We start from the raw sequence: 18,928 nt of genomic DNA on the forward strand, positions 1-18,928 counted from the left end.
ATACCACTATTGCATCATATTAGGATATACAGACATAAAGCAATGCAGAACCACTTTCTGACAACACCGGCGGGTCAAGGAAATGTTTAGATTCACAAAAATGAGCTTACAATAAGGAACAACTATATCACCAAACAGATGGAGTAGACGGTTATACTTTTCTAATAGAACTTCCAAGAAAAGAAACAGTGGGATTTATTCTGCTGTCTATTTGAAATACACCTGAATCTTACAAATGATTATCCTTCATAATTCTATTTATAAGGTACAAATGAACAACAAAAATCAAAATAATTTTCCTCCTAAAATATTCAATGCTGTAGTGCTATATATCATTAAAGAAGATATGAAATGAACCAAGTTAAATGAAAGTCTTCATTAGCTAACTTACGCAATCAATAACTTGAAACATAAAAAGCCCTCTAGAAAACCTGAGAAATATATCACTCCATTGTCCTGAGAAGAAATACAGTTCCCATAAACTTTAATTATGTACAATAATCTATTTGATTTATAGAGCCACAGAAGGATGATTTTAATTAGTGTTATTTCCATGAATTTCACTTAACCATAAAACAATTTAAATCCAATTTTAAAAACTTGTATTCAAGTAAAAGTACAAATTCACAAACAGAAAAATAAAAGCCTCAAAAGAAGATAAATGACTTGGGTTTTTTTCCCCTAGGAAAAAAATTAGGGGTAATTAGACATTAGCTGAATCAATAATATACATTAATACTTAAAGAAATCAAGTAAAAGGGTACTGGTTCAAAACAGTAGACTGAATAATAAAAGCCTTTTGCTTTCTAAAGTGCCTTTGAAATGAGAAAAGAGATATTTTAAACAAGAAAAATCCATAATAGGCCTAGAAAACAAGAAATGAGACAAGTAGTAAACCAGAAAGTTTAAAGAAATCCTGGAAGATTGAAAACAGGTAAGACTGCACATAGAGAAAACACAGCAACTCCAATCCACCGGAAGAATGAAGAAAATATGAAATTCAGAGTCAACAAATACAAAAAAATAACATCAGGGTAATTAATTACACCAGAACAGCAGAGAGAGAAACATTCCTAACTCCATGAGCACAGAGCCTGTGGGAGGGAGGAGGGAAGGAAGGAAGGAAGTCCCCTTTCCTACCCTACACCAGAAAGAAAAGTTGAAAAAAAAAAAAGGTTGGAGCAAACCTACCAAACCGCTGAGAAAGACCACTTACATGAATTCTAGGAGCAGAGAGACACTGGAAGGAAAAAATAAAGAAAAAATACAAGAGAATCTTACAGAACAAAAGATAGACAATTTTCACATAAGCCAAGGTTAAAAATTCCAGTGAAATTTCAGAACATCAGTAGTAAAGAGAACTCCCCCCTCCCCAAATTCCAGAGCTAAACAACACACACACAAACATAAATCATCCCAAACTAAAAACCAAAAGCACAAATACTGGTTCTACCAGAATCCAAGGAGCCAGCAGCTACATGGTAACAATGAGAGCAAAAAAAAAATTACTTAGTAGAGAATTCAAAACATTCACCATCCATACATGCTCTATGAAAAAAATTACTCTTCCAGCAAAAGGGGGAAAAATTAGGGGAAGAAAGATGAGTTTTTTTTTTTTTGAAGTATAGTCAATTATAATGTGTCAATTTCTGGTGTACAGCATGCTGTTTCAGTCATACATAGACATACTTACATCTGTTTTCACATTCTTTTTCATTATAGATTACTACAAGACACTGAATATAGTTCTCATCTACCCTCCAGTAACCATAAGATTGTTTACTATGTCTGTGAGTCTGTTTCTGTTTTGTGGATGAGTTCATCAGTGTCTTCTTTTTTCTTTTTTTAGGTTCTACTTATGAGTGACATCATATGGTATTTTTCTTTCTCTTTCTGGCTTACTTCACTTAGAATGACGATCTCCAGGTCCATCCATGTTGCTGCAAATGGCATTATTTATTCTTTTTTATGGCTAAGTAGTATTCCATTATATAAATATACCACAGCTTCTTTATCCAGTCAAGAAAGATGAGATTTAAGAACAAGATGATGCTGAAGTTTAAAGCAAGAGAATAAAGTTTAAGCAAAAATGAAAAGAGAACCCATAGGAACTTGAGCCTTGAACATTCTCTTCTGAGTGACAGGGATTTATGGTCATAAAATTACAGGTCCTACTGGTTAGTAACTCTGTTTCGTTCAATAATGAACATACTTACAAAATACAAATGTTTATGTCCTGTTTATGAATTAGACTTTTTGGAATCAGTGCCAAGAGAAAGTATGCATACGCTTCATTCCTCAACTTCCCTGGAACAATATTTAAAGAGTTATTTTAAAAACTCATTATCTTCAATGAGGTATAATTATGATGATGATATAAATAGTCTAAGGTGTTTCACTGCAAACTGCAAGAGGAGTACTTTGTGGAAAACAGGCCAGATTTATCAAAAGCCACTTGTCTTTAACTTGAAGCCCACAAAGGGGAGGGAGAGGGGGCATGCAACACTTTCCCCTCCTTAAGAAATGCAGGGGCTGGGTTCAGGACACCCACAACAATCTCTTAAACTACTCTACCTTTCCTGTGAGCCTCCACAGAACAGTGAAAATTTTCTTAGTTCCTTGCTCTCTCTCCCTTTACAATGTTAAGTAACGTAGTTCTACAAAGCTTGAGTCTTCTATATATGGTATAAACATACCTACTGAAGGTCACCGTAACAGGAGAGAGATGATTTCTCAAATTCTCTCCATTTACTATACATAAACATATAGCAAGACATAAATGACGTTCATTTAAAGAAATACGTCATTACTTCCATTCCCACTAATCTATTTCAAGCTACCACCACCTATTACCTGGACTATCTCAATACCCGCTTCACGGGTTTTACAGCCTCTCCCCTGGCTCATTCTAGCCTATACTCTATGCAGCAGGTGTGATCATCTAAAATGGAAATCACATTGCCCCCATGGTAAAAACCTTCCAAAGGCTTTCTATCATACTTAAAGTAACACCTGCAGTCTTTATCGTAGTCTATTTGGCCCTAAGTAACCTGGCCCAAACCACCCCCATTCTTTTTACATACTCCACTTGAGTTACTCTTGCTGCAAAATTCATTTCCACCTCTGGACCTCTGTGGTGTTCCCACTGCCTAGAAAGCCTTCTCAGATGTTCACGTGATCTGCTCCCTCATCTTCTCAGAAAGGCCTTCCCTGACCTATCTCATAGACTCCTCTCTGCTGTTAAAGAATCAACCTCTTACCCTGTTTTCCTTTTCTAAAAAAAAGCAAACTTCTACATTCAACACTTCCACATATTATATATCTTACTTATTTGTTAATAGTCTTCACTAAAATGTAAGCTCCTAGAAGGCAGTGTCCTTGTCTGGTTCATGACTATGTTCCACTCCCTACAATGATGTCTGATATGTAGTAGGTGCTTAATGAACATTCACCGAATGGATGCTAAATATCTATTAATACTTTAGCCAAATAAAACATAAATAGAAAAACAGAAAATAAACACTTGCTCCCTCTCATCACAGACATGCATCTATAGGTCTGCAAAATCACTTGCAGTTCTTTTGACCCTGAATTTAATTATCTGTCAGTATGTCATCCTTTGAAAGTGTGGTCATTGTTCATGACTAACTAAGCCTTACAAGCCTGTAATGCCTTTGTCATTCACTCTCAAACTGCCACAAGCCAAGCTGATCTATCCCAGATCTTCTATTTCCCAGAAATCAATGTTTATGTGAGTTTTCTTCACACGGTCTCCAGTGGTCACAAACCACAGTTCACCACACTGTAGCCTTTTAGATACCCACTATCATTCTTCACTTACATTCAGCTCAGTAGAGTGACTGTAATGCTGGTAGATGAGTGTATAAACACTATAGGATTTCAAGGTTGGAATTTTATAATTTTATGTTTGAGATGGCCAGTGGTGGTATAAGGACATGAGTTTCATATTTCAAGATGAAATAAACTCTTGGGTAAGCTCCCTCAGGACCATGTCTGTTTTGTTCAGCAGTTATGCTCAGCTCCTGGCACAGGACAATCACTAAATGAATCAATGAATACTAATTAAACAAGGAAAGTAAATTACCTCAAAGTTGACGTAATACTACTAAAAGGAATGTAATAATTAGAAGTCAAAACCAGGAATAAAGTTAGATATAAATATAACATGACCATGAAACTTATAATGAAATTAAATCAATAAAGTAGATAAACTTGGCAATGATAGAAACACTGGAAAATCCAAAACATTTTTCTTAATTACTATCAAATATGGCATATAAATAAAAATCAAAATGAACTTTCTAACTAAAGCCATCTTTAACTTACAGGAGTTGAAATCTTCTTTGCAGTTTCTGCGATTACTTGTCCTAGAGGTTTCCAGATCTGAAATGCACAGCGACCTAAACAGCAAGAGGAATAAAAGCAAATATACTTTCTATTATGAAAGCCAATACCTACAAAGTGCTCACCACAGTGTTTACTTAACAGTATGTATGTTCCTTCAACAACTATTTCAAAATCTACCAGAAGTCAGTTGTGTTTTTTCAAATGTCTAACTTATTAAATGGAGGACAGACTTCATTTTAATATAATTCTCATAGCTTTTAAATTTATTAAGCTCTAGTCTGTAATTATAAAATTAGAAAATTTCAAAGCTTATGTATAAAATCTCACATCTATACAATGTTACAGGTCACACAAAAAATTACATCCTAGTTCTCTTTTCACAACAAACTGTAGATAAAGTCCTTTACATATAAAGATACTCATGAATCTAAAATGATTAGTTATATTGCTTTTCACAATGATCATCACTTTAAAATATATGGAAAATGAGTAGTGTTTATGATCTATACAAAAGAGGAGTGATTTTTATGGAGTTACCTCTAAAATAAAAAAGCAATTATGTAGGAAATACTTTTAATGTTTATTGTCAATTTCTCACTGAGGATGACTACTCTCCTAAAAACTTACTTTATTTTAGTGCTTTCCTTTCTTAGGCATCCTCATAATCAAAACTCCCCTGAGTCGAGGGGAGGGTATAGCTCAGTGCCTAGAGCACATACTTAGCATGTACAAGGTCCTGGGTTCAAATCCCAGTACCTCCATTAAAAAACAAACGAACAGAAAATCCCTGAGTCTTGACAACTAGGTACCAACAGCAAAACAAGTTCTAAATTGTTTTGAGGGCACAGAACAAGAATAAAACATTATCTGGCTGGTTTACCTTTTATACCCTAATCAGAAATCTACTAATACTAGTGTCTCTTTTCCCAAAGCTTTGATGGAAAACCAGTTACGACTTCAATTTCTAATCATAACATTATTTGCAAATCAAGATTTCTGCTGGGAAAGTTCAACTACAAAGCTCTTCTGTAAGATGTTACCTGTCTAAATACACAGTTATTCTTACACAAACAATGTTACAATGAAAACCAGGATGCTAGAAATAGGAAGATGTGAAGTAGCCAATCCAGGTAGAAGATAAAAAGCTCTTGAGCTCAAGGAAAACATTAAACAAAGTAAAATTAATGAAGCTGAAACCCTAACTCATCTAAATCCCTTATCATATAGATATCAACTTCCATTTGGCTCTATACCAGTATAAAATATAGCATTTAAATTACCTCAAAATTCCTTCAAAACCACAATCAGGCAGTCTCAATGTGAAAAAGCAGTTAAAGGCTTCAAGAAGTGACATCTGGACATTTACCTTACTTATAAAGGAGACCTAGTTCCAACAGTCTAGGGGTAACTTCTCCTAAATTCTATTATTCAGTTGTATTTGACCCTGGAAGAGATCTGACTGTTACTTTATATTCTAGTTAGTAAAATAAATTTGGCAACACTGTAGTATGCACAGAATACAAACACCAATTTTCATTTTAGAAAGAAGACCTTGGCAAAAGCACATCTTTCTCTAACTTCAAATAAAAACCTTACATTTGAATTTGAAATGACTATGCCTATTCTGCTATAATCATTAATACTAAAATTGTTTTATGTTTATGGGCAAGTTTGTCAGAATTCCTATTAAGATATGACATTCTTCTCATGAAACCTCAGTAAATAGTTAACCATAGTTACGTTGTGTGAGACACAAGACTGATGGTACGAGGACCAAGGGAAGGAATGTGAACCGCTGACTTTCCTGATTTTAGAGTTCTTTTAGGTAAGGTGCTTTAAAGGAGAGTTGTGGGAAGTTAAATACTATGCAAAACAAAACAAAATCTTTTATGTCTCATTTTTCTATCGGATCCTACTAAACTCCATAGAACCACAGTGGAATGTGGCTCCTCCTAAAAAGAAGATCCAGTTAAGAAGACCAAATCCATGGAACCAAAGAGACACAAAAGCTAAAGGAAAAATGTAAATCTTTATCAACAAGGAAATGCTTTCAGATTTACATTTAGAGAAGAGCTATGCAATGTAGAACTGTAAGTTAATGACTAGAAGAGATAGCAATTTTACTTTAAATCTTTATACCTATTCTTTCTAAAAAGGTGATTTGCACAGTAAAAAAATTAACCTGAGTTTGTCAAAGAAATTACACCAATACATTAAAAATGAAGTAATAAATATACTATAGGGAATGACTATGCTCATCAGAAAGAACTGACAGCTCAGAAAATGTGTAATTTTATCTGCAAGAAAAAATATATGGGAGAATAAAAGCCTCCTATCACTTATTCTGCTTCATATTAAAGATTTTATTTTTTAATAGTTCACTATAGTTCAAACTAAAAAAGTATCAGAAAGATCAACTATTATGGGGCTAGTTTTCCTAGCTTTTCTGTCGTTAACTTTCTTCACTACAGAATTCATCTAGATTTCACTATGCCAACGGATGTTCAGTAACTGTAATGTTGTAAAGATGGAGGAGGTATGTCTTGAAACTGAGCCTCAGAATACCAGAAGTCTTCTCATGAATCACTTTCGAAGCTATTTGGAAATATTTCTCCTGCAGCATTTATTGATCTGTATCCTTTATCTTACCTGCAAATCCAAGAGCTGCGATACCCAGACCTACAGTTATCAAACTTCTTGCCTGTGGAGGAAAAAATGATTATTACTTACAGTATTACATACTGAGGTATTTAAGTAAATCATTTTAAGTAATGAGAATAATAATGTTAATACTACTTTTTCCTCTTTTCCTCCAGCTCTGCTCTGTAAAATTTTTAAAAATCTGCAGCGTCTATGGGATTATATCTGCTGTGCACTGTATCAGCTAATTTTCAGCTATTTGAACTAAAATAATTCTAGATTTCATTTCATTTCCATTTATTTGAATTCATTCTAGCTAAGAGCTTTCATTTTACCTACTGCTAAAATGTTTTCTATAGACTTTTCAAAATACATTTTTATTGAAGTATATAGTCAGTTTAAAATGTTGTGTCTATCGGCTTCTTAATAGTGGGTTTAATGTATTTATCTTCTATAAAGATAAAAGGCAAATACTTTCTCCTCCTTTACATTTGTGAAGCTCAATGGGGTCTGCTATATTTAAAAATTTGATAAAACAAGGGGAGGGTATAGTGCAGTGGTAGAGTGTGTGCCTAGCATGCACGAGGTCCTGGGTTCAATTCCCAGAGTACCTCTGTTAAAAATAAATGAATAAACTTAATTACCCCCCATAAACATTAAAAAAATTTGGTAAAACATTATATCCATGTTTAGAAAAGAAGCCAAACTACCCCAAATTAGTAAAAGTGATGAACAACTTAAGGCTAGTTTATTTCTACCTTTCTAGACTAATGAAAACATTTTAAAGTAAGAGCCAAGAATTCAGAATCTGCAGTTATGAGCTCACCCTGATAAACTGGTTCCATAGTCCATATTATTCTATGCTTTTCTCCTTAACCATCTCAGGAAAATACTTAAGTCACAACAGAAGAAGGTTTTATGTAGCAAAGATCAATGTTTGCCCCTGAGACCCATTCTTCCTTTCTTCTAAAGGATCAAAAAGTCTTATTTTTAGCCAGACGTGTTATTTCCAAGCCTTCCTTAGACTTCGGTATGGCTGTGTTTACTAAGTGTTGGTTTATAGGCTATAAGCAGAGTGGTGTGTGCAGCTTCTGAGAAATCTCTCAGGAGACAAGGCAATGTCCTTCTCCTTTACGGTTCCTCCTTCCCGCTGGCTGCAATGCAGACATTATACCGGAGCACCATGTCGGATAAAGAAGGAAGAACAATGAGACGAAAGAGACTGTCCTGGATGATCACGGAGATGCCACAGCACCCGTGGACTGCCTCTATTTACATGAGATAAAAGTAAAATTCTGCCTTCCTAAACTACTACTATTACTTTCGGTTTTCAGGCACTTGCAGCCAAGTTAATTTTTGATGGGATCAGAATTAAGGAGAGACACCATAGAAATGTGTTTTGTCTGATTAGCGACGAGAGAGGTAAATCTGTAGGATCCAGGGAAGATTTTTTAAAAAGCTACAATAATCTCACTAAGGAACAGAATGGATTCACTTCACATCAGTGCAGCAGTTGTAAGGCTGAGACTAGAGGAATAGTAAGACCAAAAAGCCCCACAGCCATCAGTCTTCAAGTTTTGTAAGGGAATAAAGGCTTAGGAAATCAAAGCCCCAAATCTTCTAGGGAAGACTCTATAATGAGAAACATCAGGACATAAAGACCAACTATACGGAGATGCTCTAACTTTAATACCTGGTCCTATCTCTTAGAAATAGAGCTCTTCATAGACAAGATGAAGAAAGTTCATCTAGGCTTCTTTTTTTTTTTTTTTTTAATATTCTTTCTTTTTTCTTTTTTTTGAGGGGAGGAGGTAACTAGGTTTATTTAGTTTTAGAGGAGGTACTTGGGATTGAACCCAGGACCTTGTGCATGCTGAGCATGTGCTCCACCATTTGAGCTATACCCTCCCCCCCATCTAGGCTTCTCAGTTCCAGTTCTAAGACAGACCTTCTCACCAGGCAGCGACGCTAGGACAACCACCTCAGTAAAAGAAGATTCCTTCCTTGGCAAGAGGACAAGCCTAGAGCTGGCTTGCCAGAGCGGCAGACCGTCCTTGAGGTTCCCTTCAGGTTGTCTAGACTTAATTACTCCCCAACAGAACGGAAACAAGTATTGATTTAAAGATGATGTTCTGCTGAGGTCTATTTTTGCACAGGTTCCTGGGGTTTTTTGAATTTTCCAATCTTATCTTCCATTGGTTCACTTTCAGGATCCTCAGTCCCACTAAAACACTCAACTGTTTCACGTGTGAATTTATCTTCCTTCCTTATAAATCGTTTATTTTTTCATCTGACTAGAAATATTTATCTTTGCCTATCCAGACTCTGACCTATTCTTAACACTTCTGCTTGAATCAGCCAAGCAGAATGGGAGACCATTAAACTGTTCAACTAGACTACAAAGCATCAAAGGACTGTTTTCTTATAAAGGCTTTAATTTTGCTGTGAAGAAGAAGAAAGAAGGAGAAGAAAGGAGAAGAAGAAAAAGGAAGAAGAAGAAGAAGAAGACAGATAATCCAACAGAAAATGGGCAAAAGAGTAGGTCAGGGACTTCACAGAAAAAAAAATCTAAATGGCTAATAAACACATGAAAAGGTGCTTGACTGTAAGAGTGACCAGAGAACACTAACAATAACAACCACAAAACCAAAATGGTGTAGAAATATTAATACCAGAATTTAAAGATCTCTGGCCTTTGTGGAATTGTTCCATCCACTGATGCATCCCAAGCACCAAGCAACAGCACCTATACTCCTAGGGCTACTGTGAAGATAACACGTAATAATGCACGTAAAGGACTTATACAGTGCCTTGGCAAACAGTAAACAGGCAGTAAATGTGAACCACTTTTAATACTATTAATAAAAATAACTAGCTATTACTGAATGTAAGTGGTATAACAGAAGTATGAACAATGTTTCATAAACCCTTAAACTTGTCCCAGTAAAAGAAGATTCATAAAAGTGATTTTTGAGGTAGGACCTAGAAAATGAATTGGTCTTTTATAGATTAAATAATCCAAATTTTCACATTCTGAAAAATGCATATTTGAAAAATGTCTTGAAAAGTTGAGTTATTTTAATTTCACATTTTTATAGATTAATAATAGTTATATCATTTTTACTATTTGGACTATTCAAATATATAAAGAAGAGACAAACAGTTGCTTCATTATTATGCCAAGGTATTTATATCACAAATATCAAACCATTAGTCATTTGATCACTTTTCACCTTACTAAATTAAGGATCAACTATGTTTAACAATTAAAAACTCAATTTAATTCAACAAATAAGTATTGCACACTTTGATGATTATTCTCCATCTGTCCCTCCAGATTCATTTCCCACCCTTCTCTGACTTGCTCTGTACCTGTTTCCCCTTATCTCTAAAGACTACATTACCTAGTCCTCACTTGCCCTCTAGTTTCTGGTTGGGTTTTGCCAATGAGAGGAAGTGTTGAACAAAACACCATGCACCGGTTACCAGTCCCAGGGGAGGACTCTCAACATTTCTGCCCATTACATCTTGGCATCAAAGTTGCCAAGGAAAACACAACAGTAAGCACTAGACAGAACAATGATCTACTCACATAGAGAAGAGACAGAGTAAGATCAGCTCCAACTGTGTGCATCTTTCTCTTATGGCTAGTGGATGCCCCCAGCAGTCAGCTGACAAAAGGAAATTAGCCCACAAGCACCCATCATGTGCTGCAGAAGGACCCCGCCCCCTCTGTACCCTACACTATCCCTGGAGTCCGAAATACTGAAAGCCAGGGGCATGCATGGTACAGGGAAAGATGATCCCACAAAGCACAGGCTGTGTGAGCTCCTCAGCTCTTGATAAGAAGTGTCCCAAGACCAAGGCCCGCCCATTCCTCCATGGTCAAGCAGGGTTGAAGACTGAGCACGGGAGACTATTTTTCCCAACAGGAAGCATCAGCAGAAGGGAAGAGTGGAAGTAGACAGAGACATGGCAGTTATTCCCTGCTCTGCTTCTCTGGCCACAGTTCCTACTGAGCTGCTCCTCTTCCACGCCTGCAGCTCTCACTGGGTTTTGGAGCATAGTTCCCATTCTCTTGCCTTTTTGCCTGGATGGATAACTATTTCCAATTGTTGCTAGACCCTGGGATATTTATCATCCCTTTCTGGTCACCTTAAACCATGCCCACAGCTCTGCAAATAGTCCTTTCATTAAACTAAGTTCAAAAAACCCATCCATTACTACGAGCACCCTCACTGATCCAAGCATTACTACACACCAGTCACTATACTGTGCTTGAGAGACACAAGGCAAAGGCTTACACCAAAGAGGTTCTATACAGAACATCGAACATGGTGAACCTCCGATGTCTATGCTAATCTCCCAAAGATTTTTATCTTTATCCTTATCACAGCATTTATTGCACTAATTTATGGCCAGATGTGTTCTGTCTCAAGTTCTCCTAGATATCAACCACATTTAAAAAATCTGATGAACTCTATGGATCTCACCCCAGAAATCCACAAATATATACACACCACAATTTTTTTGTATATAATTTCAGGGAATGCACGGGTTTCCCTGAAGCCACTCTGTTCACAAGCCCCAACATGAGAACCTCTATAAAAACTAAATGCTCACTGAAATCAAGAAGGGTGTTTCATTTACTCTGAGCTCCTAGAGCACATCAGAAGACCTGCCATATAGATTTCATTTCTCACTCATTCAACAATAGTACAATAAGAAAAATAATGTTGATGCCAGAATCAATCTCTACTTCTACAGACCAACTTTATAGAAAGATAAACACAGAAAATCTTACAACCTTTAAAAACAACAAAAACAAACCCAAATTAGGCAGATCACTGGAACAAATAAGGATGTTCAAAAAATAACCAAAAATTATACAATCAAATCTTATTCATCCACACTGAAAATGGACAGAGTATTAGCATAGCTAATCAAAACTGCATTTCTTGTCGAAGTTAAAATTTCTTATTGGAAGGAGGTTGTATCTGATTTACCTCTTTAATTGTTCTCAAGTAGCTTAATATTAAAATAGTATAGAAGGGAGGGTATAGCTCGGTGGTCGAGTCCATGCTTAGTTTGCATGAGGTCCTGGGTTCAATTCCCCAGTACTGCCCTTAAAATAAACAAACACCTAATTACCTTACCCCCTAAAAAAAAAAAAAAAACCCAAATAGTTTACATGTTTTAAGCATAAACAATTGATAAAATATATTATTTGGAAGTTGAGCTCAACTTGAAATTTTAAAAACCAATATGCCTCATACGCTACCAGATACTGTACTCTGAAATAAGAATAAAGGTCCTTCTCAAAGTTTCCTATGGAAGTACTAAGACTGTTAGAGATAAACAATTAAGTTAAAACTTTAAACTTAATTGGCCCAGAATAAGAGTATTATTTATTTCTTAGAAAAAAATATTAACCTACTCCCTAATAGTTTCTCATTCACTAAAAAGTCATAGGTATTTTTTTCTCAGACACAAGTAAGTTGCCCCAACGCTCCACATACGTGAAAGACCCAAACAGAAAAAAGTAACCAATTGCAAACACCGAAAACAGGAATTACAGGAGAGTCGGTCTGAAACCTGAGCAAATAGTTCACAAAGAACTCTTGACCATACCTTTATTTGATTTTAATTCTTTAAAGCAAAATAACATCAAAAGCATACTGGGGCTTTTTCAAAACAATACCCCATGGTTCGTTTGGCATAACTGTGTAAATATCAGAGAATTCTATCAACATCTTCTCTATTTTACTACTGTTGAAAAAAATTTCCCCATATGCTTTATCACTACGCTATTTCACATTTACTTAAAACCTCAGTATTGTATCCTCAGGCTAACAGGATCCATTTTGTTTCTTTTATATACACAACAGCACATTTGATCTAGTGTCAAGCACAACGATGTGCTTCAGTTTTTATTTTAAATGTTTTTTAAACAATGATGCTTTAAAACTAAATTGCCAGTAACAGAACAAAAATGGCATTGAAAAGATATTTCGAAAGCAAAATGGAGAATGAGGCATAGTGTTAGCACAAGTTCTGTCATTTGCTACCAACTAGGCAATAACCAGGTTAAATGTCTGTAATTGCTCATGCAACTAGACCGACATCACGTTGTACCTGTGATTTTACAGAAACTAGAGAAATGTTGCTATTTCTTTGACTTAGGAAAATCAGAATACGTGCTGAGAAACAAATCAGGCAGTGTGATTTAAAAAGAAAGATGTAGAAAGAAAAAGAAAGATACAGAAAGAAAAAGAAAGAAGGAAAAAAAAAACAACAAAAGACGTATGCACCTGTACTCTGACCTAAGCTAAAACTGCTGGAGGTGTCATACGTTTGCGGGAAGACAGTCGATGGTAAATGTGGACGCAGTATAAGGTGGTTTTGCTGCTGTTGTTTTAAATCTCCACAAGGCTGTCTTCAGCAAGTTTTAGTTCTGAAACATTTTCTTTAAGATTCAGATGTTTAGAAAAGTAGCTAACATTTTCTAAGACTGCAGAAGATCTAAACAAATTCCTAGACACATTTTTTATACTAGCACATATTTAGAACAAGTTGATCTTTCTATAAAAATGTGCATGTATATAACTAAGAACTAAAAAAGTTACAAATCAGTTAAAAATTCCACCAACCAATTCTTTTACAACTGGTCCAGACCAGTGTTGGGAAAAGTGGTCTATATAAGGAAAACAGAAAAATTCTATTTACACCAAATTTGGAAATTCAGTTTTTAACAATCTCATCATGGTCACCATGGAAAACAAAGATGATACGCATGCATATAACAAGTTTATGTGTTATTGGCCACTGGTAATTAAGTTTTAAAAATTCATGACAAATTTATATTTGTCAATAATGCCAAAAAACGTAGTTTTCACTGCATTCCCTTGGACCATACACAATGCATGAATATTTTAGATTTTAAAATGTCCAAGCATATGTGTAACAGCACAGCAGAAATCAACAAACAGTAAATTCCCAATGAAATCACTGACTGGTTTCAAAATGGCTGGAGAGTTAACCATGGAGAATCCCTTGCTGAGACTGCTAACGCTGGCTGGAGAAGAGTCTTACGTTCGCAATAAATAGCACCATTAAAAATTATAGTTTCTGATGTGGCTGGGCTTTCAAATCGGCTCAGTATCATCATCTTCCTCATCCTTGACTCATACCATTCCCTATTCCTCTTTGCCCTTACTGTTCTAAACTTTTACTTTTTTCATAAGCCTTCATGTTTTCCATCCACACAGCAAGTATGAACTTCTTCAATCTTCCCACCCCTCAGCCCTGAATGTATAATCCATGGGCTTTAAAGTTAATCAGGCCCAAACTCCAATTCCAACTCAATGTCTACCTAAGCTGATCTCTCTGGGCCCATTTCCTCATCTGTAAAATGGGAATGTGGATACCTACATCATAGGATGCTCAAAATGATTTCTGAGGAGAGGTTATGAAAAATGATCAGCACACTGGGTAAACATGGCAGATGTCTGTCAATTCTTTCTTCTCTCCCACATCTTTACTCTTACTCCCTTCTTCTCTGCTCAGTCCTCCTGGAAAATTCCTACTTATTCCTCAACAAATAGCTTCAAGGTCATCTCCAGCTGAAGCTTTCCCTGCCCATCTCCTCACTCAAGTTAAACTTTTTAGTGACCTCAGAGTACTTAGTAGCTTTCTCTACTATAATACATAGCACATTATTTATTAATGGTTTATCTATTTCAAATCCCTTCTAAAATGTGAGCTTCTGGAGGTAGAGGCTGTTTATCTCTTTGGATTTCTAAAATCTAACAAAGCACCTAGTACATAGGAGGTTTTCAAAAGTTAGTATAATGGGATGCACATGATCTTAAGAAGCATCCCCACCATCCAAATGCCTTTTGGAACTTGTATTATTTGTGCACTGTGTTGGTATCTGCTAGGGAATGGAATTCACTGAAATGGGGAAGCACAGTGGAAAATGACAGTCAAATTTAATTAAGAAATTAACACATAATCATATCTCAAAACATCCGGTAAATATATCCAGAAGTCTCACAGAAGATAAAGAAAATGAAGTTCAGGGTCTGTGCCAGGTAAATTTCATTACAATAATAAAATGAATACAATTCACAGATCCACGTGGAAAAAAACCATGAAGGAGTATTGTGTTGTTAAACAAAGGAAAATAACAAAACTCCCAATAAAAAAGTCAGGTATTTTTTTTCAAGTAGCCATTTGGAAGTTATCTCCCACCTCCAAGTATTTCAATACCTACTCAGCCAAGGGCCTGCGATGTGCCAGCCAGAATTCTAAGTCCTGGGGATATATCAGACAAAATCCAATGAAATACATTGTAGCATGAGAGACAGACAATAAGCAATATAAACTAGAAAAATATACAACAGGATGTGTGCTACAGAGAAAATTAAGCAGGTAAAGAATTAGGTGTGCATTTATATAGTGAAAGCAACAAATTTAGATAGAGTGAGCAAGACAAACTTCACTGAAAAGGTGACTTTTGCTGGGGAAGAAAGGAAGAAAGTGAAGAAGCCATGCCAATATTTAAGGAAAAGCCACTGCAGGCAGAGAGAACAAGTCTGAAGGCGCCAAGGCAGGGGTATATGCCTGGTGTGCCTGAGGCACACGCAGGAAGCCAGCGTGCACAGAAGTGAGAGGATGAAAAAGGAACAGAAAATGAGGTCAGAGAAGTAACACGGATCAGGTCAACACAGGATGTTAGTTTTTCTCTGAGTGCTATGAGACATGTCTGCTTTGAGGAGAGGCCCAAGACTGTCTTATTTACCATCCTAAAATGATCACAAGTTGTCATGTTGAGAATACACACGTCAAGGCCAGAGGCATGCAGATGAGTTAGGAGTCAATTAAAATAGTCCAGGAAGGAGATAATGGCAGCTTGGACCAAAGTGATTAGTAATAGAGTTGGGGGCAAGTGGTCAGATTCTGGATATATTCTAAAGATAAAGTTGACAAGATTTGTTGAGACCAGATGTGAGGTATAAAAGAAAGAAAGAGAAGATGAAAGGATAAAGAAGATGTGGTGTACATGTACAATGAATATTATTTACCCATAAAAAAGATGGAAATTCTAACATTTGTGACACAGATGAACCTGGAGGACACTATACAAAGTGAAGTAAGCCAGATTCAGAAAGATAAATGTTGTATGGTCTCACAGATACATGGAATCTAAAAAAGTCTAACTTAGGGAAGCAGAGAGTGGAACGGGGGTTGCCAGGGGCTGGGGTGGGAGAAATGGGGTGATGTGCTTCAGATTTTCAGTTCTAAGATAAGTAAGTTATCCTTGAAATTTTCTAAAAAAGTAGGTCTAAGTGTTCTCACCACAAGTGCACATGTGTGTGCCCGCGTGCACACACGCACACACACACACACACAGGAAGTAACGATGTGAGGTGATGAATGTGTTAATTAGCTTACTTACATAATCATTTCACAATGTACATCAAATCAATACATCTTACACCTTAAATATATACAGTTTTTATTTATCAATTACACCTCAATAAACAGGGGCGAGGAGGAAGGATGTCAAGGTTACTGCCTTAGACAACTGGAAGAATGAAGCTGCCTTTTGCTGGGGGGAAAGTCTGTGAGAGGACCAGGGCAGAGCGAAGGGCTGTCTGTCATAAGCCCTCCTTTGGACTTGATTTTCTAAAAACATGCCACCCTGAGTATGATAAATAAAACCTGAGCACAGCTGTACATGAATTCCTAGCACCTGAGAAAGAAAAGGTCTCATCTACTAATGGAAAAGAAGAATGAGCAGGTTGCCTCAAAAAACATTCTTTTGTTATCTTGCAGTGATTCAATTCTCAAGGGTTAATCACAAGCAAATCACTTTCTGCTGAACTCAGTGTTTCATGATGCCTTATTTGGTTCAATGTCTATAAAGAAAGCTCTTTGAATTTAAACAACAGCCAGTGGAAAGGAGAAAAATGGGAAGAAACAAGAAAGACTGCTGGCAAATCAGCAGAATTTTGGAAAGAGAGGTATTGCACATGCAGATCAAAAGGAGGAGAAGGGAATCTATATTCGAGAAGAAGTGTCAGACATGATAAAATGACATTAGGAAGGGAATGTTTACACGCATCCTTTCCTAAAATCTTCAAGCTGGTATGAATTTCACAGATCTTCATATCTAAACTGGACCAACCCACAGTCATCTGCCTGGCCCTTACCATTACTGTTCCATTGGCAGCAACAAATATACTTGAACTTCTTTCAAAACACAAATTCCTTAATTAACTTAAGTGAAAAACTTAAGTAAAAGGAAAAAGGCAAGGCTAACTCCATCTTGTTTGTTTGTTTAACTTTAAAGTCACTTAAGGTATTTTAAACCACAGGCATACATTAATTTCCAGAGCATGGCTAGAGTAAATAAAAGGGCAAAACAAAAACAAATCCAAACAATAAAACAAAACCAAAAGCAAACATAGTAAGAAATAAAACTCAGGCTCCGGCCAGATAAGTACTTCTCTCCCTAATATAATTAACAAAAAAATTCCCCAAACTGAAATCCTTGCTGTAACTTATGATCTTAAGAATAATCTTTTAAGCACTGTTTTGCATTTATTCAGTGACTGGCTGATGTAAACCTCATCTCCACTTTCTCCTAATAGCATAAGCAGCTTGCTTCCTTCCTCCATGCTAAATGTGCCTAGTCAGAAAGTCCTGTCCAGTCAGCCTAGTCGTGGTTGCCCTTGGCTCATCACAGGTTCGCCAAACCAGGCTGCACATTTGGCTCCAAGTTCTTAAACCCAAGTCTACTGTGCTGGTTTGCTTTATGCGTCAATTTGGCGAGGACAGTCAATTAAACACCAATCGAGGTGCTGCTGTGTCGGTATTCTGTACTTCTGGCTAACATCTGTGACCAGCTGTCCTTAAGTAAAGGAGTTTATCTCTGATAATCTAGGTGGAGCTCATCCAACCAGCTGAAAAGCCTTAAGAAGAAAACTGAGATTTCCCTGAGGAAGTAGAAATTCTGCCTCAAGGATCAGCTGCTGTCTGAAAGCTGCCAGTCAGCAGGACTGCCCCACAAATTTTAGACTTGCCAGCCCACACAACTGTGTAAGCCAATTCCTGGAAATAAAGAAAAAGATAAATAATACACCCTACTTAGTTCTGTTTCTCTGGGGAACCCTGGCTGAAGGAGATTTCTGCTGTGTTTCAAGACCAAAAAATAATGCTTTTAGGCATATCCCTTTGACTCATTCATTATTCACTAATTCATCACTTAAAGATCTAATCTGAGAGCCTGCTACGAACAAGACACTGAGCTGGGGGTAGAGATATAGTTTAATAAGATCAGCTCACAAAGGTTACAAACTGACCTGCAGCCTCAAAACAAAACTATGCAAGTCCTCAAAACTTACTACTTTACTTTTATATTTTATTTCGCCATAAGTTTATCTAATTCATTTTAAAACTTACTAGATTTTAACCATACATATTCTTTGGGATAATAATAAAGAGATGGCAATTTTATTTGTCAATGAATCTCAAAAGTTGACCCATGACACTCCCACTCGTAGGCCCAGATTTTAAATGAGATTATGGACCACAGATTAGCTCTGGGCTATTTGCAAAGGCACATGGTGGTAACTCCAACCTCTTCTCTTATTACCAGGTCAATGTGTAGAGACACTGGAGTTAAGAGCCACTGCTTTATACAATGACCCTGAGATCACCAACGTGCTGTACAGATTTTATTAGTGTTAACACATTCAGTCTGCCAAATTTGAAACAAGGATGCACTAACTAAAAACTCTACAATTATTACAATAATTGAATATAATAGTAATTGAAATTTTTAAAAAAATCTGTAAAACTTTTAACATTAGGTTTAACTTGAGGGAAAGATTCCATATTTCTATCTTTATTA

The 18,928-nt window shown here is 36.3% G+C and overlaps 1 protein-coding gene across 3 annotated transcripts in view; it reads right to left on the reverse strand.

The window, feature by feature from the left end:
* The window catches only part of DNAJC15 (DnaJ heat shock protein family (Hsp40) member C15), a 60,997-nt gene that overhangs the window by 33,822 nt on the left and 8,247 nt on the right, over window positions 1-18,928 (reverse strand). For all 3 annotated transcript variants that reach the window (XM_045508899.2, XM_045508900.2, XM_010973263.3), the window contains exons 2-3: window positions 7,018-7,069; window positions 4,348-4,421 (exon numbers count right to left, since the gene is read on the reverse strand). In XM_045508899.2, the coding sequence (XP_045364855.2) occupies window positions 4,348-4,421; window positions 7,018-7,069 (126 nt within the window). The remainder of the gene's footprint in view (window positions 1-4,347; window positions 4,422-7,017; window positions 7,070-18,928) is intronic.

This window comes from Camelus bactrianus, chromosome 14 (assembly GCF_048773025.1).
Source record: "Camelus bactrianus isolate YW-2024 breed Bactrian camel chromosome 14, ASM4877302v1, whole genome shotgun sequence".
NCBI classification, from domain to species: domain Eukaryota; kingdom Metazoa; phylum Chordata; class Mammalia; order Artiodactyla; family Camelidae; genus Camelus; species Camelus bactrianus.